Source organism: Salmo salar, chromosome ssa14, assembly GCF_905237065.1.
Source record: "Salmo salar chromosome ssa14, Ssal_v3.1, whole genome shotgun sequence".
NCBI lineage: Eukaryota > Metazoa > Chordata > Actinopteri > Salmoniformes > Salmonidae > Salmo > Salmo salar.
Window position 1 is genome coordinate 18,510,968 of NC_059455.1, and position 12,512 is coordinate 18,523,479.

At 42.7% G+C, this 12,512-nt stretch overlaps 1 protein-coding gene across 2 annotated transcripts in view; it reads right to left on the bottom strand.

Moving 5' to 3' along the window:
- Window positions 1–4,599: 4,599 nt before the first annotated feature.
- The window catches only part of LOC106568842 (neuropilin-1a), a 53,149-nt gene continuing 45,236 nt past the window's right edge, over window positions 4,600–12,512 (bottom strand). For both annotated transcript variants that reach the window (XM_045694013.1, XM_014139560.2), the window contains exons 12-18: window positions 11,225–11,407; window positions 10,806–10,853; window positions 9,119–9,265; window positions 8,503–8,816; window positions 8,137–8,230; window positions 7,801–7,854; window positions 4,600–7,500 (exon numbers count right to left, since the gene is read on the bottom strand). In XM_045694013.1, coding sequence (XP_045549969.1) covers window positions 7,211–7,500; window positions 7,801–7,854; window positions 8,137–8,230; window positions 8,503–8,816; window positions 9,119–9,265; window positions 10,806–10,853; window positions 11,225–11,407 — 1,130 coding nt within the window. In that variant the 3' untranslated portion in view covers window positions 4,600–7,210. The remainder of the gene's footprint in view (window positions 7,501–7,800; window positions 7,855–8,136; window positions 8,231–8,502; window positions 8,817–9,118; window positions 9,266–10,805; window positions 10,854–11,224; window positions 11,408–12,512) is intronic.

Sequence of the window (12,512 nt, forward strand, 5' to 3'; positions counted from 1 at the left end):
ACTCCTCCTGAGAGACACTGTAGTTTAGTGAAACCACTATTGGGTTGTTTATGTGATCAGTGAAACAGGAAGCTTTAGTGACCCTCTTGTTTACTTGGCAGAGCATTGTTTGTTTGTAAGACAACATCATTTATGCTATCTTACTTTGAGTCTGCTAAATAAGTTTGCTCCCTTTTTTCATAAAAATGCGCGCGCATGACTGTAAGTCACTCGCTTTGGATAAATGGGTCTGCTAAGTGAAATATATTATAATATATTATAAAAGAGTTACAATGTATTTTCTAGGTGGTGTAAACTGAAAAACAAGACAAGACATATCACTGACACTGAGTAGGGCTCTGCGTAATATATGTTTAATTTATTTATTCCTCTGTTAAACATTATTATAAAAGATATGATGTGTTCTTGGAATGAGTGTGTGTGCATAGTCAAATGAGAACAGTGACGATAAGCTTAGTGGCATATCCTCAAAAAGGGCTTCCACTTTTGAGATACTCCTACCCAACGTATAACAAAGCACAACCATGTTTCCATATCTCTAAGTTATCCCATATATGAAATGGACAGTTGTATAACAATGTTTTACTGCAAAAGTGGTTAAATTGATAGATATTGTATCCCAAAATTGCAAGTAGTCAGTTGTCTGCTCTACATACACAAACAAACAACATTAGGATATTTTAATATATAGACCTGTAAGCACACAGATACAATAGTCAGAAATATAAACTCTGAATATTTATGATGAATGTAAACTTCACTTTTTGGTTGCTGTTAAATAGACAAACTGCTATAATTCACTGCTGCCTCAATCAAATCAATCAATCAAATGTATTTATTAAGCCCTTTTTACATCAGCAGATGTCACAAAGTGCTTCTACAGAATCCCAGCCTAAAACCCCAAACAGCAAGCAATGCAGATGTAGAAGCACGGTGGCTAGGAAAAACTCCCTGTATGGTCCTGCCTGACAAAAATGCATACAGTTGTTTGATCTTGTGACTAAGGTAATCAGCTCTAAGGCAAGTGGGCTCAGACACTGTCATTTTTTCCAGTCTAAGGTGTATTTTATACAGTATGTTTAGCCCCTACTCTTGCAATTATGTTAGGCCAAAATGCCATCTGGAAATTGCTGGCATACATTACCTCATTTGCAACCTATTTCGCTACCAACCATGGCTGGCTAGCCCATGTGACACCTGAACTGGTCACGCATGTGAAGTATGAGCTTTCATGTTGAGGTGACTCATGCATTGGTCTTGGAAACTACAGTAATCCCAACACGGACATATGCCCCATTTATGGCAAACAAGAGGTGCCTTAGAATGGTAAAACTTGCAGTATGTAATCATCTATGGTGGATGGGGATTGACTGTGAGATAGTGGTCTTTGTGCATCATACTTGATCTGCTCCACCTCCTCTGCAACGCTTTTACTGTCCATCAAAGCCCAGGGATCCTCATCAAATGTATATGTGTGTGGATCTGTACTATGTCCCTCATAACCAATGCTTCTTAGTCATAGTCTATGACCTAGCTACACTCTAACTAACTTCTAAGTAACCCTCACAGGTTATGTCACTCTCCAGCTGGGCGTGCCCCAGTCCATAATCAATGCCAACCAACCACAGTTAATATCGGCCAAATTATCATCCTACCGGACTTCCAAAGGAATATGACCTGAAGGACTTCTGGCCACATTCAACATAATAAACTCCACCCACAGGCCAATTAGGCGTTGGAAAGATCTAAAGGCAAGTCTGTCTGTGACAGCCCTTTCACAGACTTTCCTTCACAACCAGACAACCAACTATCCCTCCATTACTATCCCTCCATTACTATCCCTCCATTATTCAGGCTGGGATAACATTCCAGTTAGTCAATGGGTCTCATTTGGTACGCAAGCTGCATCTGTTGACTGCCTGTACTGAATTGTAGAAATGAAAACGGATCACCCCACAGCTCATTATTCTGCACTGTTAGAGTTAAGTGGGTGTGTCACAATATCGACAGTATAAATGTAACCGCGTTTGCAGTCAAATATTTTTACACAACCATTCATTTCATTCATGGGAGACCTTAGAGATATGGTAAAACGTGGTTGTGTTTCGTTATACCTCGGGTAGGGGTATCTATAAATGTTGGGGGCCTTGCCACTTGCCTAGATCTGCACACATTTAGACATTGTGTCATCAACCAATGACTGCACAGCTGCTGTTGTGCATACTTGAGCCCCCCCTGTGGCTAAATAACACTCACATGAAGCAACAGGGATCTCTCCCCCAAATCATCAGCCACTCATCTAGTACCTCCTAATTACCATCCCATAATGAATACATGTTTAACTTAATCAGTGCTAATGTATGAGTCATACATTATAATTCAATTCAATTAGTAAATGATCAATGGATAAGTAATGAGAAATTAATCTAGGTTCCAATTAAGCTGTAAATGAAAGACATTACATAAACACAGACTGATAGTCCTTTATATTCTAATCAATGTATTTGATGATGTTAGGATAATGTTATTGTGCAGCCAAATACTTAGTCACAACCAAAACAACATTTCAAACGTTGCTGTCATATTTGTTTGTCTTTTGTCATTTAAAAATGCCCAATCAGGATATCTGTACTTTGTGTTTAGGTCCTCAGTTCCAGTGCACAAGTTATGTTACTCATTATGTTAAAAACATATGTTGTCTAAACCAGGGAGGAATGTCAGGTCCCACAGAGTGCAGCAAACCCACTAACAGAGAGAAGCACAAGTAGGGCATATTTTGGTAGGCCTGCCCTATCAAGTGGGCTGTGGGAAGTGTGGTTCAAAAGGACATTCTCAGGAAAATGCCTGAACAACCTTTTCCCTGTTTTGGGTTTTGAGGTCAGCCTTACATTGCTGTACATACAGCATTCTGTGCTGTCTTTGCTGTGTAATGGTGAAAGAATAAAGCCTTTATTAAGTATAGCTCTATGGTGATATTAAGTATAGCTCTACGGTGATATTAAGTATAGCTCTATGGTGATATTAAGTATAGCTCTACGGTGATATTAAGTATAGCTCTACGGTGATATTAAGTATAGCTCTATGGTGATATTAAGTATAGCTCTACGGTGATATTAAGTATAGCTCTATGGTGATATTAAGTATAGCTCTACGGTGATATTAAGTATAGCTCTATGGTGATATTAAGTATAGCTCTATGGTGATATTAAGTATAGCTCTATGGTGATATTAAGTATAGCTCTATGGTGATATTAAGTATAGCTCTATGGTGATATTAAGTATAGCTCTATGGTGATATTAAGTATAGCTCTATGGTGATATTAAGTATAGCTCTATGGTGATATTAAGTATAGCTCTATGGTGATATTAAGTATAGCTCTATGGTGATATTAAGTATAGCTCTATGGTGATATTAAGTATAGCTCTACGGTGATATTAAGTATAGCTCTATGGTGATATTAAGTATAGCTCTACGGTGATATTAAGTATAGCTCTACGGTGATATTAAGTATAGCTCTACGGTGATATTAAGTATAGCTCTACGGTGATATTAAGTATAGCTCTACGGTGATATTAAGTATAGCTCTACGGTGATATTAAGTATAGCTCTATGGTGATATTAAGTATAGCTCTATGGTGATATTAAGTATAGCTCTATGGTGATATTAAGTATAGCTCTATGCCTGATAGCTCTATGGGGGTGATGGCACTTAATCATGGTGGCTTTCTCAGGAAACCTCATCCTAACCATGCAAGTCTTCGCACATGGTATCTCTACCTGCAACAGCTGAACTTTACAGGAACTGAGTAGCGCTGGTAATTTACTTTATTTGATCATGTATGCCCTAATCTACTGAATGAGAAACGGAGTGATGATGCTCTTGATTTGTTGCCATTGATTTGGGGGAGGTCATGCTACAGCCGTTGCAATACAAAGCGTTTTATACAACACTGTCCTCCAGTGTTCAATGTGGAGATTACACAGGCCACACGAGAAAGAGACAAGTCCGGGTAGATGGGGCAAATCCTGACTTCAATTTAAGTCTAATTTATATTGGATTCAATCCATATCGCAGAAGTATTGTGGAAGATCCGCGTTATAGCGCAATTGAAATTTAAAGGCAATGTTCCCGCGTCCGCGGAGACTGCATTCACGGTAAATGTTGCATATGTCGGCTCATTATGAAATTACCTTTACATTTGTGGATTTTTTGCGATATTGATTGAATCCAGATCTAACAGGGGATTTCCACTATCAGCTTTAAATCATATAGCCACGCTAGCTTCACCCTCATGTGGGGTGCAAGCAAACAAAAAGCATGCTAGGTACTGTTAGGTATCAACAGCCAATCCAGCAGAGGCTGGAAGCCAAAGGGATTGGTCAATGGCAGAGTATTTGCATAAAATTCAGCCATCCTCAATTTTGGCCCTGTTCGCGCCCTCGCTCACTTCGCTTCCCTCTATTGAAAATGAAAGGATTTCGATGTTTCAACGTCCCTTGTCGTCTGCTATGGAAACCCACTGTAAATATAAATTAGATGTAAATGGAAGTTAGGATTTGCCCCTTATCTTTGAGCTGAACCCACTTGAAAGAATGAATCTTATTCAAACATTTATTTGATCCAATTCTTTGGAATGTAGTAGTCATTGATCAGTCAGAGACAACATAGGTATTGAAGCTGACCAGGGAGTCAAATGGCACCATATTCCCTACATAGTGCACTACTTTTGACTAGAGCCCTATGGGCCCTGGACAAAGGTATTGCACAGTATAGGGAATGCGGACATTTGGGTCCAAGTATAGAAACATAATTACCTCAGTCAATAAGGCCTTAACTGCTTAATCATTTTTTCTTTTCTTTTTTTTATATCTGGGATGGCAAATTACATTTAGCAGTATTGAAAAAAAAAAACATTTTGTAGAAAAAAATGGCACAGACATTTGTGACAGTACAAAAACACAAGGTGATATAACATACCAACTAAATATAAACATTACGTAAGTAAAGAGACGTGTATAGCTTTTTCAATAATGAAAAACATCTCCATAATTGTACATTTCAGAATTATATCATGTCATCTGAAACCATATAAAATAGTTATCTGTAACACTGTCTTATCCTTCTCTCGCTTTCTCTCTCTCTTTTTTTCACAAAACAATATCATAAACAACACAAAGATCTTTTAAATATATCAGTGCAACATTGTTTTCACATCTAGTGCTGCAGCATCCTTTCCTATTGAAGAGGACCACACCAAAACATTAGGCCCTTACATTTTTGAGTGGTGGAACCATAGAAACAGGAATGACTCATTCTAATTCGAATGATTCTAATCCTATGGAATATGGAATACCATTAAGAGCTCAAAGCAGAACCATGAAGCATCTGTCTAACTAGGTTCCCTGAATGAAGGAAACATGACAGAGGCGAAACATAGAAGCTCAAATAGACCCCGGCTGAAGGAATAAACGGTATAGCTATATTACATCCATTTATTGAACCTTGGATCCATGTTTTCGCTGTTTTATATAGTACATCGTTTTTCATGAACTCTTTACGTTAGCGTTCAATACAGACAAAAGGAGAGCACATAGGATGTAAGCTACAGTACATGAAAACAGCATGGCAGAAGAGTATCTTTCATTCCAGCAAGGTCCATCATTCTACCATAGACATGTAGGGCCAGTTCCCCAGAACCCAAATTAAGCCTTGTCCAGGACTAAAAAGCATTCTCAAAGAGATTCTTAATCTGTGTCTGGGAAACTGGCCCAAGTATTGTCATAGCAGTGGCATACATTTTTTTCTCTCCTAGAGATGCTTCACCCCCTCCAGTCTGTCGTCTGGTTGCGTCCCAAATGCCACACTATTCCCTATATAGTGCACTACTATTGATCAGGGAATAGGGTGTCATTTCAGACAGCCGATGGGCTCCTCACTCTCTTCTTGTAGCGAACATAACCATTGGCCATAATAACGCACTCTTTTTCCAGGCAGCATTGTGAGAGCACCAATGGAACATAACAACACAAAATACCCATTAAATACATGATGACATCCAGACAACATCACCTATGATACAGAGAGCACAAAGAAAGGATACTGCAGCAGTTTGTATTTTTTTTTTATATAAAAGGCCGCTCAAATATATTAAAACCTATGTACAATAAGTTGGATGTGTCATGTACTATGGGGATGGCATGAAGTCCTGCCAATCAGACTCTACCAGCCGATGGCTACGCACTCTTATGATCAGAACAGAATCAGACTCTACCAGCCGATGCTTATACATAATTATGTACAGAACAGAATCAGACTCTACCAGTGGATGCCTATGTACTGCTGTGATCAGAACAGAATCAGACTCTACCAGTGGATGCCTATGCCTACTGCTATGAACAGAATCAGTAGAGAAAAGGCAACACAAACTTTCAAAAGGCACTGTCGGAACTAGACACAGGTCTAGGGCCAGGGCAAGCACCCCTCTGGACACACACGCACACGCGCACGCACACACGCGCACGCGCACGCACACACACACACACACACACACACGCACACACACGCACACGCACACACACACACACACACACGCACACAAGCACAAGCACACAAGCACACACACACAAGCACATATACTCACACAAAATGCACAAATCGATGCAGACATACAACAGAAACATAACATGGCCAGCTGAATAGCCAGCCGCACGTCAGGATAGTGAATCAAAGTTTTTATGCTCTTTCTTTCTGTGAAACAGTATTGACTTCAGAAGAAAAATGAAAAATCATATATTTTCAGAAGAAAAATAACAAAAACATGATAAATACTTTCATATTAATTGGTCTCAACACCAGCATGATTACATAAAAACAAAGCACGTCACAAAACATCCCAAAAACTAAATCATCCTTTTTGCTGTACACATTTTCTTTATACACAGTGCCCCCTACTGGTAAATTCCTTTCACTGCAGCTCCTGAGAATATCATGACTCGGTCACAACCTCCTACCATCTCTACGGCTGACTGCGTCCAAAATGGCACCCTATCCCCTACATAGTGCACTACAGGGCACCCTATCCCCTACATAGTGCAGTATATATGGAATACGGTGCCGTTTGGGTCCCAACCCTCCGTCCGGTGGTCTAGTTCCTCCAGCTATGAGGCTGCTTGTGCTCCCTTCCCTCAGAGGAAGCTCACGCCTTTAGCTTACGCCTCTGAGTAGCTGTTCTGTGCATTCAGCTTGCTGTCCTTCTTTAGCTTGACTCCGTCCACCAGCTCAAAGTTATAGTTCTCCAGAGCGGACAAGTTCCTGCTGTCGGACATGTGGCCGTGTGAGCAGGCACAGTAAAGGACGACACCACAGATAGCCCCCAGCAAGACCCCCAGAGCGCTCATAGCGATGATGGTGATGAGGATGGGGTCCAGGGTTTTCAGCATGTTGCCTGGGCCACCCAGCTCGCTGTTCTCCACTACCGCTGGGTAGTACGGGTCTATTGCTGAAATGGAGACAGAAAAAAACGACTTTAGTGGCCTGGGGTGGTCTATCAGTTCCTGCCGCTGCCTTCGGAACGCACATGTATGCCAGTGCTGGTGTGGGGGCCTTCTAGCACACCATCTCTCCTCCTTCCTTTCCTGTCTCGCTTCACTTTATTTTTTAAGGATGGAAAGAGCCTTAAAAAAGTATGAACAGCTGGATACATATAGGCTTAGCATAGGTTAGACGTTAGGAGGCTCGTCACCCACAAGCTTTAAAAAAATATTATAACCATGAATGAGCACTGAGGTAGTGTACTTACGGAATATGCAGATCTCTGTTGGCTGGGACGTAGGAGCCTCTGGTATATCTGGATCTAAAGGGGGAAAAACAACACCCATCCAAAATGGCCACGTTATTTGAGTTGTTACACATCTTAAGCAGGATCAGAAGTGTAATAAAGCACCAAAACTAGAGAGCAAAGAGGGTTGCAAAATTCCGCTAACTTTCCCAAATGTTTCAGTTTTTCCAGAAATCCTGGTTGGAGGAATCCGTATTTCCTGCTTATTTCCTACTAATTCCCTCCTGATTCCAGGAATATTCCAACCAGGCTGTGCAGCCCTCGCAAAGAGTTATAGGCCAGGGCAGTGACACTTACCCTTACACTCCTCTGTTGTGAGTCCATCCAGGATCTTGATATTGTCCAGCGCGATATGTCCTGTGCTCCTGTCTCCCACTCCCTCAATCACCACCTAGCAACAACAACACAAACATATACGTGAAATACTGCTATATAATGCATTACTTCTGACCACAGGGCCCATATAAAGTCATTACTTCTGACTAGGGCCCACATAATGCATTACTTCTGACTAGGGCCCAAATAATGCATTACTTCTGACCATAGGGCCCATATAGTGCATTACTTCTGACTAGGGCCCAAATGGTGCATTACAAGGGAATGTGGTGCCATTTGGAACCTAACCAAGGTCTAACAGGCTCATGACCAAGGTCTAGCCTTTACCTTATAGGGTTTGTTAGAGTGGGGCACCAGCACTCGTCCCTCCCTCCATCGGCTGCCCTGGTGTCCACTGACAGTCCAGAGCAGTGCCTCAGCCCGTCCCTCCTCTGTCTCCCTGCTCTGTTTGATGTGCAGGGTGCCAGCGTGCTCCCCGAACATGTGGTACCAGAAGGACACACACAGGTCTGCGTCAGGGGCGGTGACGGGCAGGCTGGCTAGGCGTGCCACCCTCTCCTCCATCCTCTCCTCTTTTGCCTCCTTCTCCTTCCTTTCGGTCTCAGCAGCCAGCTGCATGTAGATGAAATTTCCTGGACCTCCTTTAGAGGGCAGTAAGAGACAAGCTAAGTAGCTATTTGCTGAGTCCATGTTCATTGTGATAGTCCTTATTTACTACAGTAATATTATTGTGTGTGTGTGTGTGTGTGTCCACATGCACTCTGTGTCGTGTGTGTGCACTCTGTGTTGTGTGTGTGTGTGTGTGTGTGTGTGTGTGTCTGTGTGTGTGTGTGTGTGTGTGTGTGTGTGTCTGTGTGTGTGTGTGTGTGTGTGTGTGTGTGTGTGTGTGTGTGTGTGTGTGTGTGTGTGTGTGTGTGTGTATATGCATTCTCTGTCCTCTCACCTGTGTGATCTAGGTTGGGTCCTTTGTGGACTGTAGGGGCCCCGCTGGTCTGAATCATCCACCCAGCACCAGCATCCGTCTCCAGTGTCCAGCCGCAGAACGATGGGTTGTCCGCCCAGCCAAAGTCACACGCAAACCACAGGTACTCTGGAAAAGAGGTCGACCTTGTAAGTAACCTAGCTCGTTTCCTCTGGCTGTAACTATTATTGACTTAATATTACACAACGTGAATAGAGAGTGAGGTAACGAAGTATCAACGTGTAATTTATCATTTCCCTCTAACAAATAAAATATATGAAAATACTTTTGAACAGCTGAAGAAGCAAGCACACCATTTTTCTTCAGGAAAATTACAATTTCTGACAGTAACTTGAAGGCACTCAAACTTAGATACAATATTTCATATTAAACAAAAGACAGATTCACAGATCCATGTGTTTAGTACCAGGAGAAGGAAGAGTGAAGGGATCTTCCAGAGAGAAGGAAGAGTGCCACGAACAGAACAGTAATGAAGACTAAACCATTTCCAGAATGTACACCTCAAAAAACGTGTTTTTCATCCCCTCTATGCCAGCTACAAATGGGCCCCTATTCCCTATATAGTGCACTACTTTTGATCAGAGCCCAATGGGCCCTGGTCAAAAGTAGTGCAATATAAAGGGAATTATGGGCTATTTGGGACAAAACATAACATGGTGGCAGTGGTTAATCACAGCATCCAAATTAGTGCTACAGCTATGAGTAAAAATAATGCTTTACTATTGCAGATAGATTGTGGCTTCTATCAATCTTTTGTCTGCATCATTTTCAATCCCCCATATACATGTTGAGGTCAATTATTTTAAATATATTTTCCTTCTTTTTTATTTTCCCCTAACCCTACCACCCCTCCCCTAATTGGAGTAAACTAATAAACAATCATACTCAGGCTTCTACTTCCAACTTATACATACTATATACATTTTATGGACACATGTTTGACATTAGCTATCTTTTTTCCCCCTTTTTCTTTATTTTACAAAGAATGTTTCTTTTGTTGTCAGACGTTGTTGCAGTAGTCAGATTAGAACTAACTGTTGTTGTACCCTCTGGTTGTTGTCATATGACTCTTTTGCTCAGTTAATTGAGACCCAAGGCTCCTTTTTTCTGTTTCTGCAGTTATGTTTTTCCATCTCAAGGCCAAACACTGGCTGTGTTCCAAATGGCACCCTATTTATTTTAGAGCGCACTACATTAGACCAGGACCCAGCACTGGTCAACAGCACACATAGATCTGGCAACATCTCTGTAGTTTGGATGACATCAATTATATAGGCATTGTGTCAAGAAGCAGTGCGGCTTGGTTGGGTTTTGTTTCAGAGGACGCATGGCTCTCGACCTTCACCTCTCCCGAGTCCGTACGGGAGTTGCAGCGATGAGACAAGACTGTAACTACTACCCATTGGGGAGAAAAAAGGGGATGAAAATACAAAAAAAGACAAAAAAAATAAAATAATACGCATTGAGAAAAAAAGACATAAAAAAAAGATAGATCTACCATCCTGTTCTGTATTTCATGTCAAAATCCAACCATGATTATCTGCCTCATGTGCTTTATAGACAGACAATAAAAGAGAGACGGAGAGAGGGATGGATGCATGAACGGATGGGTGGAGTACATGAGCCGGTAGTTTATGGACATTCTCACCTGGTATGCGGTCTCCCTCCATGATAGGGTCTGCCACTGTGGTGTCACCTGTCAGACACAGATGGGCACAGTCAGGGGGGTTCATGGATCAGAGGGTGGGTCAAACCCCCAGTCAGGGATACAAACACAAATGATGGATAGATAGATCAGATATATTAGATAGATAGATATTTGGATCCCCATTAGCAATTGCATAAGCAGGAGCTATTCTTCCTAGGGTCCACCAAAAAATACAAAACATGAATACACAAGGACAGTAACACAAATGTAAAATACAACGATATACAAACAATAAATCCTCTAGGGTAGGGTAGAGAAGAGTGAGAGAGATGTGATGAGGATGGATAGATAGAGAAAGGGTGGGCATGAGAAGGAGAGTGGGATGACGAGAGAGAACAAGGGAGGTTGGTGGTCAGCACCTGTTGTGTCGTAGTCCTCCCCTCCTGTTCCTGTTCCTGTTCCACTGTGACAGCTGGCCTGCTCGTCGTCACACTCTTCTGACGTCGGTGCGGGCGTGGTCACAGACGCGGTCGTGGTGGCAGCGAACGTGGTTTCAGCAAACGTGATCGCTACAGGCGTGGTTGGTGGGAGAGTTGTGGGTTCTGGAGAGGGAAAGAGAGAGGAGAGAGTGAGGGGGTGGAGAGAGAGAGAGAGAGAGAGATAGAGAGAGAGAGAGAGAGAGAGGAATCCTTCAGGGAAATGATACCTCTGCTGTTTGGTTATAGTAAGCAGCCAGTTTACAGGTCAACGTTTGTGATTGGATTAGGGGATATGGCCGTTTGTTTGATTTTAGATGATGATGACACTGACATGGTGAAACCAAGCAGGCTTCCAGGGCACATGGTCTGGGTGGAGATAGGAAACGATCCGGTAACATGAGACTGTGGAGAGAGGCTGGTTGCTCCTGGTAGCAAGATCGATACAGAAAGTCGGAGTGTGGAGAGCCAAGTGTGGAGAGCCTGGTAGCTGCAGAGGGGTTGGAATCAAGGTGTGAAGGAGAATTGGGAATATAATTAGAGTAGATTGCTCATAGTGGATTTCCCGATGCGGCCCTGTGAGTGTGAGTGTGTGCTTGTTCCCAAGTTAGTGTGTGTTCGGATGCTCTCATGCTCTCTCTTTGATGTGGAGATCATATTGATTTGAGACAGATAAAGGGAGCCACCACACTCCCTCTCCTCTTTTTTCCACCTCTTCTCCCCTCCTCTCCTCTTTTTTCCACCTCTTCTCCCCTCCTTTCCTCTTTTTTCCACCTCCTCTCCCCTCCTCTCCCGTCCGCTACCCCACCGTCTGGCCTGTACTAACTGATCCTCATCTTCCTCCCTACTAAGGTAACCAGACACCCCATACCAGACCTAGATATCCCCAACCCGCAGCCACTCACTCTCCCACCCCCACTCCCAATCCCACCTCACCCCCACCTCATCCCCACTCCCACCTCGCCGTCCCACTGTGACTGTTCCTCCCCCCTCCAGCCCAGAGTCAGTGCAATCTGCCCTGGCAGGCGACAGCCTTTCATGTCTTAACCCTCCCACATAACACACTGACTGACAGGTAGGGTACACAGTGTCATCAAGCAGAAAAGTCTACACAACTACTCCCCCTACTGCCCAAGGCTTGTCACTCACCCAGGTCTCAGGTCTGTAGCGAGGAGTAGGTGAGTGAAGCCTATCTGGGATTCCATCTGAGGCCACTATGATTGATGTCTAA